The sequence below is a fragment of the Theropithecus gelada genome, chromosome 6 (assembly GCF_003255815.1).
Source record: "Theropithecus gelada isolate Dixy chromosome 6, Tgel_1.0, whole genome shotgun sequence".
NCBI classification, from domain to species: Eukaryota; Metazoa; Chordata; class Mammalia; order Primates; family Cercopithecidae; genus Theropithecus; species Theropithecus gelada.
The window spans coordinates 169,196,362-169,218,401 of NC_037673.1; the positions used below are offsets into that span (position 1 = coordinate 169,196,362).

The 22,040-nt window shown below is 44.0% G+C and overlaps 1 protein-coding gene and 1 non-coding gene across 3 annotated transcripts in view; both read left to right on the forward strand.

The window, feature by feature from the left end:
• ATP6V0E1 (ATPase H+ transporting V0 subunit e1) overlaps nt 1-20,413 on the forward strand; it is a 47,762-nt gene extending 27,349 nt beyond the window's left edge. The window contains exons 3-4 of one of the 2 annotated variants that reach the window (XM_025387183.1): nt 7,251-7,380; nt 19,920-20,413. In XM_025387183.1, the coding sequence (XP_025242968.1) occupies nt 7,251-7,344 (94 nt within the window). In that variant the 3' untranslated portion in view covers nt 7,345-7,380; nt 19,920-20,413. Of the gene's footprint in view, nt 1-7,250; nt 7,623-19,919 lie in introns of those variants that run through there. The other variant, XM_025387184.1, reaches the window with a different exon arrangement.
• Nucleotides 7,741-7,941, forward strand: LOC112627246. Its single transcript, XR_003120094.1, has one exon. It is a non-coding gene; the product is annotated as a small nucleolar RNA SNORA74 (small nucleolar RNA).
• Nucleotides 20,414-22,040: the final 1,627 nt, after the last annotated feature.

Genomic DNA, 22,040 nt, shown 5'->3' on the forward strand with positions numbered 1-22,040 from the left:
ACTGAAAATACAAAAAATTAGCTGGGCGTGGTGGCGCATGCTTGTAATCCCAGCTACTTGGGAGGCTAAGGCAGAAGAATCACTTGAACCTGGGAGATGAAAGTTGCAGTGAGCTGAGATCGTGCGCCATTCCACTCCAGCCTAGGTAACAAGAGTGAAACTCCATCTCAAAAAAAAAAAAAGAAAAGAAAAGATTTAAACATAAGACCTGAAATTATAAAACAACTAGAAGCAAACATAGGGAAAACTCTTCAGAGCATTGGTCTAGGCAAAAGTTTTATGACTGTAAGACCTCAGAAGCACAGGCAACAGGCTGGGTGCAATGGCTCACACCTGTAATCCCAGCACTTTGGGAGGTTGAGGTGGGAAGATCAGTTGAGCCCAGGAATTCGAGACCAGCTTAGGCAGCATAATGAGACCCTGTCTCTACAAAAAATTTTAAAAATTAGCCAAGGATGGTGGCACGTGCCTGTGGTCCAAGCTACTCAGGAGGCTGAGGTAGGAGGATCGCTTAAGCCCAGGAGCCTGGGAGATCGAGGCTGCAATGAGCTGTGGTTGTGCCACTCCAGTCCAGCCTGGGCAACAGAGCAAGACACTTGTCAAAAAAAAAAAAAAAAAGGCAGAGGTAACAAAAACTAAAATAGGTAAATGGGACTATATTAAACTAAAAAGCTCTGCACAGCAAAAGAAACAATCAATAGAATAAAGAGACAACTTACTGAATGGGAGAAAATATTTGCAAACTACTCATCTGACAGGAGACTAAGATCCAGAATATATAAGGACCTCAAACAACTTAACAGTAAAAAAAACAAATAATCCCATTGAGAAATGGACATGACTAGATATTTCTCAAAAGAAGACATTACAAATGGCCAGCAGTGCTCAATATTACTAATCACCAGGGAAATGCAAATCAAAACCACAATGAGATATCATCTCACTCCAGTTAGAATGGCTATTACTAAAAAGCCAAAATATGGCCGTGCGTGGTGGCTCATGCCTGTATTCCCAGCACTTTGGGAAGCCTGGGCAGGCGGATTATCTGAGGTTAGGAGTTTGAGACCAGCCTGGCCAAACCATGGTCAACATGGTGAAACCCTATCTCTACTAAAAATTTAAAAATTACCTGGGTGTGGTGGTGGGTGCCTGTAATCCCAGCTACTCCTGAGGCTGAGGCAGGAGAATCACTTGAACCCAGGAGGTGGAGGTTGCAGTGAGCCAAGATCGTGCCACTGCACTCCAGCCTGGGCCGTAAAGGGAGACTCCATCTTTAAAAAAAAAAAAAAAAAAAAAAAAGCCAAAAAATAACAGATGCTAGCAAGGATGCAGAGAAAAGGGAACTTTTATACACTGTTGGTGGGAATGTAAATTAGTGCAGCCAATATAGAAAATGGTATGGAGGCCGGGTGCGGTGGCTCAAGCCTGTAATCCCAGCACTTTGGGAGGCCGAGACGGGCGGATCACGAGGTCAGGAGATCGAGACCATCCTGGCTAACCCGGTGAAACCCCGTCTCTACTAAAAAATACAAAAAACTAGCCGGGCGCAGTGGCGGGCGCCTGTAGTCCCAGCTACTCGGGAGGCTGAGGCAGGAGAATGGCGTAAACCCGGGAGGCGGAGCTTGCAGTGAGCTGAGATCCGGTCACTGCACTCCAGCCTGGGCGACAGAGCGAGACTCCGTCTCAAAAAAAAAAAAAAAAGAAAATGGTATGGAGATTTTTCAAACAACTAAAAATAGAACTACTATATGATCCAGCATTCCCGCTACTGGGTATTTATCCAGTGGTAGAGAAATCAGTATATCAAAGGTATACCTGCACTCGCATATTGATCGCAGTGCTATTCACAGTAGCAAAGATAGAGAATCAATCTAAGTGTCCATCAACACATGAATGGATGCAGAAAATGTGTTATATGTACACTATGGAATAGTATTCGGCCATAAAAAAGAATGAAATCATGTCATTTGCAGGATCATGGGAGGAACTAGAGGCCATTATCTTAAGTGAAATAAGCCAAGTGTGGAAAGACAAATATCGAAAGACAAAGTTCTCACTTGTATGTGGGAGCTAAAAAATTTGATGTCATAGATGTGGAGAATAGAATGATACATATGAGAGACTGGGAAGGAAGGAAAGTTGTAGGGATAAAGAGTAGTACAATGGGTACAAACACTAAACAGAGGAAGTAAGTTCCTTCTGTGTTTGATTGCAAAATAGGGTGACTATACTCAGCAACAGTACTTTGTGTATTTCATACCAACTGGAAGAGAGGACTTGAAATGATACCAACACAGAGAAATGGTAAATGAGAAGAAAAAGTTTCTAAATACTGACCTGACCAAGAAAGTGGTCTTCATTCTTGCTTCTGGATATTCTTTAGCGAAGGTACCGAAGGCTTGTGTTGCACTTAATCAGTGCTCAGCGGATGGATTCTCATTTTCTGAATTCTCTATTTAGATTTAGCTAAATTAATGCCTTCTGAAATGTTCTCAGTTAACGTATTCCAGAATGTCACTTTTTGAAGTGGAAACATTAATCTGATTTGATTCCTGGTCTAGGATCTACTACTACCTAATTAGCATTGTGACCATAAGCCAATCACTTAGACTTTCTGCCTGTTTCCTAGTACAAGAATGAAATGAAAGGTTATATGTGAAGTTGTGATATTGTGAAATATAAATTTAGTCTTTGTCTCCATCCTAAAATCCTTAGCATCTCCAAAGTGACTTGTTTGTATGCTAATGAGTTGACTGATGATTGACCAACCCCTTGGTAGCTCCAGGATGGGATCTAATTACCAGACAACCAAGGAAGGATTAGAGGGTTGGGACTTTCAGCCCCATAGCCAAACCTCAGGGGAAGGGGGAGGGGCTGAACCTTAAATTGATCACCAATGGCCAGTGATGTAATCAATCATGCCTACACAATGAAGCTTCCATAAAAATCCAGAAGGATTGGGTTCTGAGAGGTTCGGGAAATCTGGAAGCTATTCCTAGAGGGTGGTGTTCCCAGGAAGAGCGTGGGAACTTTGTGCCCCTTTCCATAGCTCACCCTGTACATCCCTTCATCTGTATCTTGTGTAGTATCTTTTGTTTGTTTGTTTGAGACAGTCTCACTCTGTTACCCAGGCTAAAGTGCAGTGGTGCGATCTCCACTGCAGCCTCTACCTGCCAGGTTCAAGCGATTCTCCTGCCTCACCCTCCCAAGTAGCTGGGACTACAGATGTGTGTCACCATGCCCAGCTAGCTGACTTTCGTATTTTTGGTAGAGACGGGTTTCACCATCTTGGCCAGGCTGTCTCGAACTCCTGGGCTCAAGTGATCCACCCGCCTTGGCCTCCCAAAGTGTTGAGATTACAGGTGTGAGCCACCGTGCCCACATTGTAATATCTTTTATAGTAAACCAGAAAAACATGTTTCCCTGAGCTCCGCGAGCTGCTCTAGCAGATTAATTTGAACCTAAGAAGGGTTGGGGCCTCCCCAATTTATAGCCAGTTGGTCAGAAGCACAGGTAGACTTGCGATTGGAATCAGAAGTGAGGGGCAGTCTTGTGGAACCAAGCCCTCACCCTGTGAGATCTGATGCTACCTCCAGGCAGATAGTGTCAGGATTGAATTGGAGGACACCCAGCTGGTGTCTGCTGCAGAATTGATTGTGTGCTTGTTGGTGGGGAGAAATCCCCACACATTTGGCTATAGAAGTCTTCTATGTTGATTATTGCGGTGTGAAAGCAGAGGAAAAGGAGTCAATGTTTTTTCCACTCTCAGAAATAGCATCAGTATATTTTAAAAGTTCCCTGAGTGATTATAATTTGCAGCTGGGGAAGAGAACCACTCCGCTACAACATCCTACAAAGTGCTAGGAAGTGGTGTTTTCATTCTGTGCTATATGTTCTTGGTTACAAAAGGAGATAGGGGCTAGTTTAAATTCTAAAGGATTTTTTATTTAGTATTTCTAGGCATTGGCCAGTTGTCTCAGTCTCTTACGAAAGTGTTTTTTTTCAGGCAGCTGGTATTGCCTGCCGAGATTGGGGAAGTCCTCGGTTAGTTTGGAATTTTCCATGACTCTTAGCTCTGCACCATTAGCGTCGACTGCAGTCACAGAGCTCTTCAGTGTGTCTGCCTGTGCTGTTCTCCTCCTTTTTTTATAATGTCAGATGGATGTTGAATCTCAACTACAAGTCTTAGTATTGTGTTTGTGTTTAATACCCTCGTTCTAAGGATGGATCAGAAAATATCATCTGAATGAACTTTTTGTTTATTAAATGAGTCAGCTTGAACTATCTGTTTTGGCCTGGTTTCCTCAGGTGTCATGTTTCCTGTCACAGAATCACCTTTTGTTTCTGTGGGCACAAGCTTCTGATGTGGTGCTGGCTAATTCTCCAGCAGTCTCTCCATTGGTGATCAGAATCAGCTCTAAAAAAGCTCTAAAAATGACAGTAAATGGAAGAAAAGAGATCCACCCAGATAATGGCCTAGTTGGGGCTTGGCTAGTTCCCCGCTTACAGGGAAATAGAAAGTCCCGAAAGTTTAAAAGGAGACTGCTGTAGTGATATATCTACTTATCCTTAGAAAGCTATCCCCAGCCGGGCGTGGTGGCTCACACCTGTAATCCCAGCACTTTGGGAGGCTGAGGCGGGCAGATCACCTGAGATCAGGACCAGCCTTGCCAACATGGTGAAACCCCGTCTCTACTAAAAATACAAAAATTAGTCGAGTGTGGTGGCAGGTGCCTGTAATCCCAACTATTCGGGAGGCTGAGGCAGGAGAATCACTTGAACCTGGGAGGCGGAGGTTGCAGTGAGGTGAGACCGTGCCATCACCCTCCAGCCTGGGTGACGAGAGCAAGACTTCGTCTGAAAAAAAAGCAGTTCCCGGCCCAGTACAGTGGCTCACGCCTGTAATCCCATCACTTTGGGAGGCTGAGGTGGGCGGATCATGAGGTCAGGAGTTTGAGACCAGCCTGGCCAACATAGTGAAACCTCATCTCTACTAAAAATACAAAAATTAGCCGGGCATGGTGGCACGCACCTGTAATCCCAGCTACTTGGGAGGCTGAAGCCGGAGAATTGCTTGAACTCAGGAAGCGGAGGTTGTGGTGAGCTGAGATCGTGCCACTGCACTGCAGCCTGGACAACAATGAGACTCCATCTCAAAAAAACAAAACAAAAAAGAAAAGAAAGTGATTCCCTCGATCCCAGTGCACCATACAGACAGGATAGCAGTATGTTACCAAATTTCACTCTCCCAGATCGGTAGCTGGAGGTTGGTTGGGCTTGTTTACCTTAACCCTGCCCTCCTCCCCACACCACTGTCCACCAACAAAAGAAGTTCAAATTCATACACAGTTGACCTTTGAGTAATATGGAAGTTAGAGGTTCCAATCCCCTGCACAGTTGAAAATCCATTTATAACTTTTGAATCCCCCCAAATTTCACTACTAATAGCCTACTGTTGATCAGAAGCTTTACCAATAACATAAACAGTCAATTAACACATAGTTTGTATACGTTTTATATCCTGTGTTCCTATAATAAAGGAAGGTAGAGAAAAGAAAATGTTGAGAAAAGCATAAGGAAGAGAAAATATGTTTACTATTTATTAAGTGGAAGTGGATCGGCATAAAAGTCTTCATCCTTGTTGTCTTCACACTGAGTAGGCTGAGGAGGAGGAAGAAGAGGGGTTGGTTCTGGTGTCTCAGGTGTGGTAGAGGCAGAAGAAGAGGTGAAGGAGGTGGAAAGGGAGGTGGAGGCAGGAGAGGCATGCATATGAGCAGACCCAGGCATCCAAGTTGACCTGCATGGTTCAAACCCATGTTGTTCAATGGTCAATTGGATTTTGAGTAGGAACTAAAGGCAGTGTGTATTCTGCCTCATTCCCCTGCCTGTCCTCCTCCTTCCCTGACCACCTTGTCGAAGTAATGCCCCCAGAAGCCATTCTCTATTCCTTCTCCCTGCTTGAGTTCCTTCATAACAGTTATCACCTGACATTCTATTATGTAAGCTCTGTGAGGACAGTGACATTTCGTTTTTCTCCATTGTATTTCTGAGGCCTAGAACCTAGTAGGTGCTCATTAAATATTTCTTTAGTAAGTGAAGAATGGTTTGAATACCCAGATATTTGCATATTTTTTTTGTTCTTTGCTTTTGTCTAAGTGATTCTTAAACTTTATTTGGCATATGAATTACCATATCATATATAAGACCCTTTACACAGAACTTTGTGAGCAATATAAGAACATTTTACAGGTAAATCTATGCTATTTTTCTTTTCTGTTTTTAGAGACAGGGTCTCGCTCTGTTGCCCAGGCTGGAGTGCAGTGATGTAACTATAGCACTACAGCCTTGAACTCCCAGACTCAAGGGATCCTCCCACCTCAGCCTCCCAGGTAGCTGTGACTACGGGTGCGAGTCAGCAAACCTGGTGAATTTTTAAAATTTTTTTGTAGAAATGGGTTCTCACTGTGTTGCCCAGACTGGTCATCACCTCCTGGCTTCGAGTGATCCTTATCCTCCCGAAGTGCAGGGATTATAGGCATGAGCCACCGCACCCAACCTATTTTTCACTTTTCACCCTGAAGTAAGATGTGGCACCATTGTAATTCCTTTATAGTTAGTCTGTAATACAGAGGAATGCCTCGTTATTTCGATTCTGAAGTAAACTGGGGAGAAGGTAAATGCCCATTCTGTTAAGTTCCACAGTAGGATGTGTTACATATTTTCGTGGTGGTGGGGATTAGAGAAGGGGACCTTACGTGTTATAGTCTAATTGGAAGATGATAAGCTGCAGTCAACCCTTGTCTGTACCAGTAAAAATGGGTGTGTCATATAGGTTGTGGGTCTTAACGTTTGGAGAATGGATAAAATAAGACATATTTTCCCTGAGGCTGGAAGTTGTGATGATGATAAATTGAGATTAGGTGAAAACACTTTGAAGCGAAGATACCATGAATTCAGGAAATCTTGGATACTTAGAAAGGTAATCGGGTAATAAGAGAAAAGTCAGAGACTTACTGTGATGAAGCCTCGCTGCTTTGTGATATGTCTCAAGATGAAGGCAGGCTACGTCCTGGGAAACGTTTTGTTATCAGACAAGTTGCTGTTAGTTAGCACAGTGTATATGGAAGGTTTGGTGTGAATGCAGTAGATTTAAGTTTTGCTAGTGTACTTTTTCCATGCTAATTGAAACTGGTCATGTTCCAACATGATTTCACCACTTTGTTGTTGTTTCTCTCCCATCCTTCTTTTAGTTGGCTGATTGCAATTCTGGCCCAACTCAACCCTCTCTTTGGACCACAATTGAAAAATGAAACCATCTGGTATCTGAAGTATCATTGGCCTTGAGGAAGAAGACATGCTGTACAGTGCTCAGTCTTTGAGGTGACTATGCTCGTGACCTTTCTTATCAGTATGGTCAGGCAGTCAGAGTTTGCCTTGACTTTTTCTCAGCATTTTATGGCCATTTTAACACATGGCAAGGGCAAGCTGCTGAATGCAAACACGATCTGAAGAGCAGAAATAAACTTGGAACTTAAGCCTTCCTTACCTAAGTCTCAATAAGATTCTTTTTAGATTCTGCTATTACCCTGCCTTTTTAAGTAAATACAGTTTGATTTACAAAATTAAACTTGCAGGCACTCTTTCAGACACAAATCAAAAAAGTAACTGTTTATACTTGGCATTGTGAGATCCAGCAACTTTAAAAAGTGGCTGGCAGATTTAAAGTTGAGCAGGTTTCTTTCCAGCAGTAGTCAGCCGTCCGGACAGAACCGTTCCTGTGATGGTGTTACACTGCTGGGAGAGGAATGTCTTGTCTTCATCCGGTTGCCTGCGCCACTGTTCTGGTGGCGTCTGGCACTGGTACAAGATAGAGCTGTGCTTCCCCGAGAGTGTGCTAAGCATTCACTTTGGCTGCTTAGTTCTAGTCTGGGAGCAGACAGAGAAAACAAAATTAAGAAGGTTTTTGAATGCTTTGGATGGAGAAAGGTGCCTGCGTTCGTTTTTGTGTTGCTATAAAGGAATACATGAGACTGGGTAATTTATATTTGGCTCACATTTCTGCAGGCTGTATAAACATGACACCCGCATCTGTTTGGCTTCTGAGGCCTCAGGAGGTTTTTACTCATGGCAGAAAGCAAAAGGGGAGCAGGCGTGTCATAGAGCGAGAGAGGGAGCAAGAGAGAGAGAAGGAGGTGCCAGGCTCCTTTAAACAAGCAACTCTTATGTGCACTAACAACTACTTCACTCATTACTGTGGGGAGGTGTATTAGTCCATTTTCACGCTGCTGATAAAGACATACCCGAGACTGGGTAATTTATAAAGAGAGAGAGGTTTAATGGACTCACAGTTCCTCGTGGCTGGGGAGGCCTCACCATAATGGCAGAGGACGAAAGGCAGTTCTTACATGGTGGCAGCAAGAGAGAATCAGAACCAAGCAAAAGGGGTCTCCCCTTATAAAACCATCAGATGTCTTGAGACTTACTCACTACCATGAGAACCGTATGGGAGAACCACCCCCATGATTCAGTTATCTCTCACCGGGTCCCTCCCACAATACATGGGAATTATGGGAGCTACAATTCAAGATGAAATTTGGGTAAGGACACAGCCAAACCATATCAGGAGGGTACCAAGCCGTCCATGAGGAATCCACTCCCATGACCCAAACACCTCCCACCAGGCCCCACCGCCATCATTGGGGATCACATTTCAACATAAGATTTGGAGGGGACAAGCAATCCAAACCATATCAGTACCTTTTGAAAATCAGTCTTAAGGTTGCAGCTTCTATTCGTCCTGAGGATCAGAGAGGTTAGTAGTAGTATAGTGGAAAGATTTATTCACTGGCTGAGAGTCAGGAAACCTCTTATTTAATCTGTTCTTTGTTTTTATTATTTTGTTAAATGGAAGTTAGCTTTAAATGCCTTGACTAGATTTAGGTTCAATGCTTTTGGCTCTTTAGGTGTTACTGTAAACTGTGTATTGCTTCCCATCTGGAGAAACAGGCTGTCTAGCTCTCCTATTTTTAGTAATGCTGATGTGATCGCTGAGTTCAGGTAATGACAGCCTGGTTCCTTCATTTGTAAAGTTCTTCTTATCAAGTGATTTTATCCATTGATGATCATAGCCTGAATTAATCGTTTTAATTGAAATGGCAAATGGTGATTTGCTGCTGCTGCTGTTTTTTTTGTTTTTGTTTTTGTTTTTTTTCATTGAGACAGAATCTCACTCTTGTCACCTAGGCTGGAGTACAGTTGCACAATCACGGCTAACTGCAGCCTTGACCTCCCGGGATTAAGCGATCCTCCTGCCTCAGCCTCCCGAGTAACTGGAATTACAGTCTTGAGCCACCATACCCTAACATTTTTGTTTTTGAAACAGAGTCTCTGTCACCCAGCTGGAGTGCAGTGGCACCATCATGGCTTACTGCAGCCTCACACTCCTGGCTCAAGTGATCCTCCTGCCTCAGCCTCCTGAGTAGCTGGACTACAGACACACACCGCCATACCTGGCTAATTTTTTAATTTTTAAGAGAGACAAGGTCTCACTATGTAGTCCATGTTTTGGCTAATTTTTAAAATTTTATTTATTTTTTATAGAGAGGGTCTCTTTCTGTGGCCCAGGCTGGAGTGTAGTGGTGTGATCATAATTCACTGCTGCCTTGAATTCCTGGATTCCAGAGATCCACCTGCCTCAGCCTCCCTAACAGCTGCAGGCATGCAGCACCACATGTGACTTTTAATTTTTGTAGAAACGAGGTCTCACCATCTTGCCTAAGTTGGCCTCAAAACTCCTAGGCTCAAGTGATCCTCCCTCTTTGGCCTTCCAGAGTGTTGGGATTATGGCCATCAGCCAGCATGCCCGGCCACAAATGATGATTTTTCCAGTTCTATTTTTATTTATTTATTTATTTATTTTGAGACAGAGTCTCGCTCTATCACCCAGTCTAGAGTGCAGTGGCACGATCTCAACTCACTGCACCCCCTGCCTCCTGAATTCAAGTGATTCTTCCGCCTCAGCCTCCCAAGTAGCTGGGACTACAGGTGTATGCTACCACACCTGGCCAATTTTTGGTTACTTTTAGTAGAGATGGGTTTTCACCATGTTAGCCAGGCTGGTCTCAAACTCCTGACTTCAGGGTGATCCACCCACCTAGGCCTCCCAAAATGCTGGGATTACAGGTGTGAGCCACCATGCTCGTCCGATTTTTCAGTTGTATTATTACCTCCGCATTTGATGAGCTGAAATGCTTTAATAAAAATAACTTTCCTGCCGGGCACAGTGGCTCAAGCCTGTAATCCCAGTACTTTGCGATGCTGAGGCAGGCAGATCACTTGAGCCCAGGAGTTCAAGACCAGCCTGGGCAATATTGTGAACCTTGTCTCTGCAAAAAATACAAAAATTAGCCAGGCAAAGTGGCGCACACCTGTAGTTCCAGCTATTCGGGAGGTTGAGGTGAGAGGAACACTTGAGCCTGGGGGGTGGAGGTTGTAGCCAGCCAAGATCGCACCACTGCACTCCAGCCTGGGTGACAGATCAAGACTCTGTCCCAAAAACAAAAAAAACCTTTTCCTCATCAACAGGATGATTTAGTAGACTTGAAATACAGATCATGGGACTGGGCATGGTGGCTCACGCCTCTAATCCCAGCACTTTGGGAGGCCAAGGCGGGCAGATCATTTGAGGTCAGGAGATCAAGGCCATCCTGGCTAACACGGTGAAACCCGTCTCTACTAACAATACAAAAAAAATTAGCCAGGCGTGGTGGCAGGCGCCTGTAGTCCCAGCTACTCAGGAGGCCGAGGTAGGAGAATGGCGTGAACCCAGGAGGTGGAGCTTGCAGTGAGCCGAGATTGCGCCAGTGCACTCCAGCCTGGGCAACAGAGCAAGACTCCGTCTCAAAAAAAAAAAAAAAAGGAAAGACATATGGATCATTTTTTACCCTTTATATGGTTGTGTTTTTTTGTTTTTGTTTTTTGTTGGTTTATTTTTGTTTTGTTTTGTTTTTTGTCTGTGAGAGCCTGTTTAGGATGGCTTCTATGTACTTTTGATGTTAGTTTTCAGTAGTTTCCTTACTTTCTGGCCATATCCAGGCAGCTCTTGTGTATTTTCTGTCCCAGACTTAGATTTAGCTGTTCCTTGAATTGCTTTCTGAATTCCCCAGTAAAAGGATGTCTGATTTACTAGTCAGTTCTCAGGCCCATTTGACCCTGGTTCTGTTCAGTGGAAATGGCATTTAAAAATCACGATCTGGCCGGGCGCGGTGGCTCAAGCCTGTAATCCCAGCACTTTGGGAGGCCGAGGCGGGCGGATCACGAGGTCAGGAGATCGAGACCATCCTGGCTAACATGGTGAAACCCCGTCTCTACTAAAAATACAAAAAACTAGCCGGGCGTGGTGGCGGGCGCCTGTAGTCCAGCTACTCGGAGGCTGAGGCAGGAGAATGGCCTGAACCTGGGAGGCGGAGCTTGCAGTGAGCCGAGATCGCGCCACTGCACTCCAGCCTGGGTGACACAGCGCGAGACTCCGTCTCAAAAAAAAAAAAAAAAAAAAAAAAAAAATCACGATCTGAGTGCTATGTGTGTTCGTTGCTGCTGGGGTATAATTGCTTCTAAGCCTTTTCAGTGGGAAGAACCAGGAAGTATGTATTTTTCAGAAGAAAAATAATCATAAGTTTGCATTAGTATTTTATCTTCAAATATAACATTACAGAGTTTTTATTTCTTTGGTTATTTTTTTTCTTTTCTTTTTTTTGAGACAGAGTCTCGCTCTGATGCCAGGCTGGAGTGCAGTGGTGTGATCTCAGCTCACTGCAACCTCCGCCTCCCAGGTTCAAGCAATTCTTCTGCCGCAGCCTCCCGAGTAGCTGGTGTTACAGGTGCTTATCACCATGCCTGGCTAATTTTTGTATTTTTAGTAGAGACAGGGTTTCACCATGTTGGTCAGGCTGATCTCGAACTCTTGACCTTGTGATCCACCTACCTCGGCCTCCCAAAGTGCTGGGATTACAGGTGTGAACCACTGTGCCTGGCCTTTTTTTTTTTTTTTGGAGACAGGGTCTCTGTCACCCAGGCTGGAGTACATCACCACAACCTCTGCCTCCTGGGATCAAGCGATCCTCCTACTTCAGCCTTCTGAGTATCTGGAACTGTAGACGTGTGACACCACGCCTGGCTAATTTTTTGTATTTTTGGTAGAGACAGGGTTTCACCATGTTGCCCAGGCTGGACTCAAACTCCTGAGCTCAAGCCATCCACCTGCCTTAGCCTCCCAAAGTGCTGGGATTACAGGTGTGAGCCTCTGTGCCTGGCAAAATACTTTTAAGATAACACCAGTATAACTAATAGATATGAGTTCATCAAGTGCTGTTTTCTGAGGTCACGTAAAATAACAACTGGTACAGTGTGGTATGTGCGTGTAATCCCAGCTGCTTGATGGGGTGAGGCAGAAGGATCTCTTGAGCTCAGGAGTTTGAGACATGCCTCGGCAATATAGCAAGACCTCATCTCAAATAATAATAATAATTTTTTTTTTGAGACAGGGTCTCACTGTTGGTCAGGCTGGAGGGCAGTGTTGTGATCTTAGCTCACTGCAACCTCCGACTCCTGGCTCAAGCAGTCCTCCCACCTCAGCCTCCTGAGTAGCTAGGACTACAGGTGTGTGCCACCATGCCTTGCTAATTTTTAAATTTTGTATGGAGACAGTGTTTTGCTGTGTTGCCCAGGCTGGTCTCAAACTCCTGGGCTCAAGTGATCCACCTGCTTCGGCCTCCCAGAGTGCTGGGATTACAGGTGTGAGCCACTGCATCTGCCCTGGCATTATTGTTATTATTTCCCCTGGCAGTTTTGTCACCAGTTTGATAATACAGTTACACTAAGTTGTTTGTGTTCAAATTATTGTATTTTTTTCTGTCTTATTTGCTGCTGTTTTTTGAATATATAAAACATTTCCAAAGTCAAATTATGAACAAGATATATTCAGAGAAATCTATCCTTTCACTGTTTCATATTTTGCAAAGATTAAGCAAATACATAATTCATTCATATGTACATACACACTGCTGTTACAGAAAAGGTATCAGCTACATATACTATTCTGTGCCTTCGTTTATTCATTGAACAGTATATACTAGAGATTGCTGCATACTGATGTATAGAGATCTTTCTCATCTCTTTAGCCATTGATAACCCTTTTGGATTATTTCCAGTCTTTTGCTATTACTCATAAAGCCACAGTGCCATCCTATGCATATGCCATTTTCTGTTTTTGCTGTTGATCTTTAACATAGCCTCCTTGAAAATGGAATCTCTGGTTTAAAGATATATATAATTTTTCTAGATACTGCTGCATTGTGTTCCATAGAGATTACACTGTTTTGCATTCCCATCAACAGTATATGAGTGGCCGGGTGCGGTGGCTCACGCCTGTAATCCCAGCACTTTGGGAGGCCAAGGCAGGCGGATCATGAAGTCAGGAGATCAAGACCATCCTGGCTAACACGGTGAAACCCCATCTCTACTAAAAAAATACAAAAAAAATTAGCCAGGCATGGTGGCAGATGCCTGTAGTCCCTGCTACTTGGGAGGCTGAGGCAGGAGAATGGTGTGAACCCGGGAGGTGGAGCTTGCAGTGAGCCGAGATTGCGCCACTGCGCTCCAGCCTGGGCAACACAGCGAGACTCCATCTCAAACAAACAAACCAATAGTATATGAGTTTCTGTTTCTCCACAACCTGAATTTTGCCAATTTAATTTCCCCTTCAATATATATATTTTATTTATATGTTTATACATATGTGTCTGTGTGTGTGTGTTTTAATTTAAGAGATGGGGTCTCACTGTGTTACCCAGGCTGGTCTCGAACTCCTGGCCTCAAGCAATCCTCCCACCTTGGCTTCCCAAAGTGCTGGGATTAGAGGCATGAACCAGTGTGCCTGGCAATAATACCAATTTTTTTTAACCTGCCTTTTTCATCAAGTTATGTTTTCTACTCTTTATTTCAACTGTAGTGAGTGTTAGGTAAGGCTGTTGGTTGGGGTTTAAAGCTGAGAACTTCAGGCCTCAGTTGGATCTAGTTCCAGCATTGCTTTTCACTTCTTTGAGTTTCATTTCCTTCCATGATAATGAGAGAATTGGGCCCTTTGACACTAAATAACACTGAGTGGGTGGATCTGAAGACATTTTATCTGCTTATTCTTTTCACTGTCATATCTCTGTCAACCTGATTAATTGACAGATTACTCATGTTTTCACTCTAGTCCACAGTACATACTCGGACTGCTTGAAACCCTTATACTAAACATGGTTCCTTTAAAAGCAATATGCCAGGAAGTAGGAGGGCAAGCCAGGAGATCCCTAATTATGAACATCATGTCATGCCTATTCTGCGTTTAACAGAATTACAATGGTATCGTAACCTAAGACTTTGGAGTTAACACATCAAAAGATCTAATCTCTGCCTAGCATTAGAACAGACAGACTCTTAAGACAGGCTGACTTCACTTTTTGGATGGTAAAGTCAAAGGATTGAGCTCTGTTTAACCTTTTGAATTTTGAACTTTTACCTAATGGTGAGATGATAAAGGAGTTTAGAAAGTAGATTTAGGTCTGACCTCACCTGATAAGGAAAAATGTTTGATTTTGTACATGATTTCTTTTAAGAGGCCAGATTTGGAAAGTAGGTGTAAGCCAGACATGGTATTCAACAGAGAAAAATGAGGACCAGTTATGAAAGCTTTAGAATAATTTTATATTGATGAAATGGAATCAATCCAAAGAACACACTGTTAAATACGTAGCTGATCTTTTGCTGCTTTGATCAATGTAATTGTCATGATTTTCTTTCCCGAATTGAAGAACCGAACCACAGCCTGATGAGAGACTGAGTTACAGCACGTTATGTTTATTGGCTGGAAATAAACACATCCAGTACTCCTAAGAGCAGTGCTCACTCCATCCCTGGCTTTGCCAGCCTTGTTATCTACTTCCCTTAGATTCCTGAGTGTGACTTCATAAGATGTATGTGGGACTCTAACGTCAAGGTTGCTGTTTTTGTTGATGTTCACTTCCCTACAGCCTTGTGGCGTGTGCTGCTACTATGGAATCTCCTTGAAGGAGTGGCTTCGGCTTCAGACCCAGTGTCCTGGAAGTTACTTGGTTTAGCACAGCATTGTTACCTGATAGATGATCTGAGATGGTCGACCACAGTCTGAAGGCATAGAAATGCTATCTATTTTATTATAAAGTCCGAGCCAGGAAAGAAATAGAGGATATTGATAATTAGGCCTCTGCCCTGTGGGAGCTGTTTTTCTATGCATTCCAAAAATACTTGAGTGCTTGTGAGGTGTATAGTACTGAAGTAGGGATTTCAAAGAAGACTGGGCTGCAAAGGGGTTTGTGATCTGTTGGGATGTTAAATTAAGCCATACTTGGGAGAAGTTCAACAGTGCAAGGTGTTGTGTGGTTAAAAAGTTTATCTTTTACTCTGAGTACTCTGGCTGGGTATTCTGCTGCCATTTCAAACTCAGCTATGTCTCCATTTCAGTTCCCAATATCATAGTTTGCCTTGTCAGGGTCAGAACCTGTCGCGTCATTTTTTTCTCCTCTTCCTCAAATCCATCTGCTCTCATTATATCTCTTGTGTCTGCCCTTCCCTTCCATTCCTCCTTCAGGCACCCTCATTTCTGCCCCCACTTACTACAGCTCTGAAGTATGGCAGGGGCTCATCTGGTCTCCCTGGCTCTACCCTCATCTATCTACAGAACACCACCCTGTTTATCTTCCTGGTGGAGGAACTTCCTGAAATAGATCAGCTTGCCTCAGAAACTGTCAGTAGCTCTCTGTGGCCTGCAGCAGGGTTTTTTGTTTTGTTTTGTTTTGTTTTGTTGTTTTGTTTTGTTTAACCTAAGGTCTCTGACTGTAGAGAGTACATGCCCCTTGAAATGCGATATAAAATGTTGTAAGCACACAACTTTTGCCAGGGTCACCAACAGTCCGATGAGCCACAACAGAGAAGAACAGCTAACCTGCAGGCCATGTCCAGCTCTCTGACTTGACTGTCAAGGCCTTCCCACCCCAGTCTGCCTTCCTTCTCACTACTTTCCCCTCCAGGCCCTAGTGGTGTGGGCCCTACTGTTTTCATGTTCTTGACCTCATTAGCTTTACTTGGTTTTTCCTGACTCTCACTACCCTACCACATTCATTAACTTAGAACACAACTTAATAAATACACTCTCCTGTCAAAATTCCTTCTGCTTTCTTGCCTCAGTTCACCCATTCTCTCTTAATTCTTTCTGATGCTTTCTCTTTCAGTGCCCAGCTGGCAAATCCTAGCACATCCTTCCTTGGCTACTTTGTTTCAAAGTGATTTCTTTTCTTTCTAAACATATTTAGCTCTCCAGTTTTTGCCATTCGTTTGGTACATTGCCTTGAATTGTTAAATACATGCTTAGCTCCTTGTATTTAATCTCCTACAATATATAACCTTACATATCATGGTAAAGAAGGAATTATTTTGCAAATTTATCTAAAATTTTTAAAAAGATAAAATTTAAGCCTAATATATTGTTTAATAAATATGTTCACTTACTCTTCCCCAAGCAGATTTCTTGGTTCTAGACTTAATATTTTTCTGTTATCTTCATTGCCAGTTTTGTCTCTTTTTTTTTTGAGACAGTCTCACTCTCTTGCCCAGGCTGGAGTATAGTGGCACAGTCTTGGCTCACTGCAAACTCCACCTCCTGGGTTCAAGCGATTCTTGTGCCTCAGCCTCCCGAGTAGCTGGGATCATAGGAATGTGCCACCATATCCAGCTAATTTTTGTATTTTTAGTAGAGACGGGGTTTCACCATGTTGTACAGGCTGGTCTTGAACTCCTGATCTCAGGTGATCCACCCCGCCTCCCAGAGTGCTGGAATTGCAGATGTGAGCCACCGCACCTGGCACATTGGCAGGTTTTTGTTTGTTTATTTGAGATGGAATCTCACTCCATTGCCCAGGCTGGAGTGCAATGGTGCGATCTCAGCTCACTGCAACATTGACCTCCCAGGTTCAAGCGATTCTCCTGCCTCAGCCTCCCATATAGCTGGGAATAGAGGCACGCGCCACCACACCTGGCTAATTTTTGTATTTATTTATTTATTTATTTGAGACGGAGTCTTGCTCTGTCGCCCAGGCTGGAGTGCAGTGGTGCGATCTCGGCTCACTGAAATCTGCCTCCCGGGTTCACACCATTCTCCTGCCTCAGCCTCCCGAGTAGCTGGGACTATAGGTGCCCACCACCACGCCTGGCTACTTTTTGTATTTTTAGTAGACACGGGGTTTCACTGTATTAGCCAGGATGGTCTTGATCTCCTGACCTCATGATCCACCTGCCTCGGCTTCCCAGAGTGCTGGGATTCCAGGCGTGAGCCACAGCGCACGGCCTAATTTTTGTGTTTTTTTTGTTTTGTTTTTTTTTTTTAGTAGAGATGGGGTACATCATGTTGGCCAGACTGTTCTCAAACTCCTGACCTCAAGTGGTCCACCCACCACGGCCTCCCAAAGTGCTGGGATTACAGGCATGAGCCACTGCATCCGTCCTTTTGTCAGTTTTATCTGATAATAACCTTATGACTCCTTTATTTTGCAAAATGAGAACATGGACCTTTTGATTAAGTTCTCTAGCCCCACCCCCAATCAGCTATTTCATAACAAAGATGATAAGAATACATGCTTCCTTGCTGGGCACAGTGGCTCACACCTGTAATCCCAGCACTTTGGGAGGCCAAGGCAGGCAAATCATGAGGTCAGGAGATTAAGACCATCTTGGCTAACACAATGAAACCCGGTGTCTACTAAAAAATACAAAAAATTAGCCGGGTGTGGTGGCAGGCGCCCTGTAGTCCCAGCTACTCAGGAGACTGAGGCAGGAGAATGGTGTGAACCCGGGAGGCAGAGCTTGCAGTGAGTTGAGATCACACCACTGCACTCCAGCCTGGACGACAGAGCGAGACACCATCTCCAAAAAAAAAAAAAACGACATGCTTCCTTAATGTACTCCAAAATGAGCCGGGCGCAGTGGCTCCCACTTGTAATCCCAGCGCTTTGGGAGGCTGAGATGGGCAGATTGCTCGAGGCCAGAATTTCGAGACCAGCCTGGGTAACATGGGGAAACCCCATCTCAACAACAACAAAAAAATACAAAAATTAGCCAGGTGTGGTGGCACACGCCTGTAGTCCCAGCTACTTGGGAGGCTGAGATGGGAGGAACTTGAGCCTGGGAGGTGGCAGTTGCAGTGAGCCATGATGGTGCCACTGCATTTACTCCAGCCTGGGTGACAGAGCAAGACCCTGTCTCAAGAATAAATAAATAAAAATAAAAATTTATTCCAAAATCAAACTACATGACTTTGCCATGTAACGTAATGCACATTTACATTTTATTTATTTATTTATTTATTTATTTATTTATTTATTTATTTTGAGACAGAGTCTTACTCTGACACCTAGGCTGAAGTGCAATGGCGTGATCTCAGCTCACTGCAACCTCCGCCTCCTGGGTTCAAGCCATTCTCCTGCCTTAGCCTTCCAGTTGGCTGGAACTACAGGCATGCACCACCGCGCCTGGCTAATTTTTCTGTATTTTTAGTAGAGATGGGGTTTTACCATGCTGGCCAGGTTGATCTCGAACTCCTGACCTCAAATGATCTGCCTGCCTCGCCCTCCCAAAGTGCTGGGATTACAGACGTGAGCCACTGTGCCCGGCCTACGTTTATTTTAAACTGGTATCATTGATCTTGAGTGAAAACTATCCCCCATTTGTATATGGTTTTTCAAAAGTGAAGGCCTATTTTTCCCTTTTTTGATTGTTGCTTTGTCAAAAAATGCCTGTACTATGAAGTCTAATCAGTGTGTTCTTCATGGAAAATTAACAGACAAACCATACATATTCACTACTTCAGTATTCTCAGATAAAATTTATTTTATTGGCTGGGTGTGATGGCTCATGCCTGTAATCTTTGGGAAGCCAAGACAAGAGGAAACCTGAGCTCAGGAGTTTGAGACCAGCCTGGGCAATATAGCAAGACTCCATTTCTATGAAAAATTCAAAAATCAGCTGGACATGATGGCTCATGCCTGTAATCCCAGCACTTTGGGAGGCTGGGGTGGGCAGAATGCTTGAGCCCAGGAGTTGGAGCCCAACCTGGGCAACATGATTAAACCCTGTCTCTACAAAAAATATATAAAAATTAGCCGAGTGTGTTCGTGTGTGCCTGTAGTTCCAGTACTTGGGAGGCTGAGATAGCAGGATCATTTGGGCTCAGGAGATTGAGGCTGCAGTGAGCCAAGATCCCGCCACTGCACTCCAGCCTGGACGGCAGAGCAAGACCCTGTGTCAAAAAAAAAATATATATATATATGGTGTTGAATTTAAACTGCTAGAAAAAAAGAAAAGTGTCATTTGTCACCTACACTTGATATAGCCAGAACGGGGAGCAAGCTAGCGGGCAGCCTCCAGTACGAGACCAATGCAAGGAGCCCGCTCCCCAGGAGCCTGGCCCCAGAGCAGAGTTCGCCGTGCCTGTGGGAACCTCCCCTCCATGCTGTAAGAGGGAAGGGAAAAATACAGACTCTTGAAACTGTGGTGAAATCATTAGATTCCAGCACCATCAGTCTCAGTCAGCTTCATTCTTCCTGCGTCCTGTAACATAGAGTGTTACTTGTGCTCCTCATTTCAGCAGTGTCCTTGGTTACTGGACCTTTTGCCACAGCCCTGCAAAACCTGGCCAAACTTGCGCCATGTTGATTATCCTGTGTTTCATATTTTGTTGAACATCTATGCATTTTAAAGTATTGGCCTGGTTAACTTTCTTGATGTTAACTTTCTGCCTTCCTGAGGAATGTATGAGGACTAGTTACCAGAATGGTTTCGTTTTGCAGGTCGCGAGAAGAGAATGCCTTCTAGATGCAAAATCACCTCCAAACCTGCTACCTTTCTTGACTTGCCTGTTTTGGCCATCAGCTGCCTTAAACGTTAACAGCACATTTGAATGCCTTATTCTACAATGCAGCGTGTTTTACTTCGCCTTTTTTACACTTTGGTGAATTACGTGCCTACGTAACCTGAACTGTGCCGACTCCACAAGACGATTATGTACTCTTCTAAGATAGAAGATGCTGTTCTTCTGAGAGATACATTACTCTCTCCTTGGAATCTGGGGATTTGAAGATGGCTCCTGCCTTCTCACATGGGAATCAGTGAAGTGTTGAGAAACTGCTGCAAGACAAACAAGACTCCAGTGGGGTGGTCAGTAGGAGAGCACGTTCAGAGGGAAGAGCCATCTCAACAGAATCACACCAAACATACTTTCAGGATGAATTTCTTATTTCTGCCATCTTTTGGAATAAATATTTTTCTCCTTTCTATGGAAATCTGGGTTCAGTGTTTGTAAAATTCATTTTTATAAGCTTTTCTATCGCTACATAATGCCTTTTTAAAAAATGATTTTGTAGTCTAAACCTAGGTTGGGTATATAAACCCTTCCATGTAGCTTGAGATGCCTGAAAAGACTGGTAAGTGCTTTTCTTGATCATTCAGTAACCATTTGAGTGCCTACTGCAGCCAAGGCACTGGAGGGATCAAAGATGTGTAAATTGGAGTCCCTGCAAGTCCAGAAGCTATTTGGAGAGATAAGGTTAGTATACACAGAACTGTAATATAAGGCTGTGTTGGAGCATTGTCCTTAAAGATGGTAGCATGATGAACAGGCCAAGGATATCTGTCAGCCACAGAACAAGGCAGCAAATGCTCCTGAAATGGAACCATCACAGCCTCAGACACAGGACGAAGAAGTCAAGAGTGATTAAAAAGCCAGGGACAGGAGACAACAATTTTGTGTTTCAGTAGCAGGCATCTCGATATACTATTTGAGGGCTTTATGACTTTCAAGAAATTAAAAATTAAAATGAACCTAAATTTTTACCAGCTCATGGCTTTTTGACAGCTAGCCAAGAATGGATTTCCTGTTTTGCAGTTTGTACTTTTCTATTCCTCCCAAACTGTCTGAACTCATTACTTTGCTATTCTTATGACCAAAGTGAGTTTCAAGTTGAAGTGACTCTCCTGCTCTCATTTCTTTTCATTCTTTACTTTTGTTTTGTGCAGCCTGTTAGGCAACTCCATACTTTCCATTTCCAGCAGGAGGGCCACATTAGCTAATTTCATGGAATCCATGAAACATTGATGATTTAAAGTTGAAGGGGCCATGGTGATACAGGCTAACCCCATCATTTTATAGATCAGGAAGCTCAGCCCAGACGGGGAATTTCTCGCCCAGCTTAATGCAGTTGATCAGAGGCAAACAGGGGAGTAGGATCCATGTTTTCTTTCTTTTTTTTTTTTTTTTCTTGAGACAGAGTCTCGCTCTGTCGCCCAGGCTGGAGTGCAGTGGTGCGACCTCAGCTCACTGCAACCTCTGCCTCCCGGGTTCAAGCAATTCTCCTGCCTCAGCCTCCCAAGTAGCTGGGATTACAGGCATGTGCCACCACCCCCAGCTACTTTCTGTATTTTTAGTAGAGACGGGGTTTCACCATGTTGGCCAGGCTGGTCTTGAACTCCTGACCTCGTGATCTACTCACCTCAGCCTCCCAAAGTGCTGGGATTACAGGTGTGAGCCACCGTGCCCAGCCAGGATCCATGTTTTCTAATTTTCACACTAGAGTACTTTTCACAGGCTACCCTGCCTCCCTCAGAGTTGCTTTGGCCAGGAGCCAACTCTGGGTCTCGGGTGGGAGGGAAGAATTCTGCCATTACAGATTACCAAGCTGTCTCTCACCAGAACAACTTACATGACCCTTAGTCAGTATTTGTCATCTAAGAAAGCAATGCTGGTGGTTACTGCAGCTACATAAAAGGATGCCACAGTCTTTGAGCACTGACGGTGTGAGGAAGTGTGACTCCGATGCAGCTGTGTTTCCAGATTCTACAAGTCAAGCCCTGCAGCCTCTCATCACTGGGGGTCAGTCTGAAACCTTCCCCACTCCCACCCTACACTGCTTTCC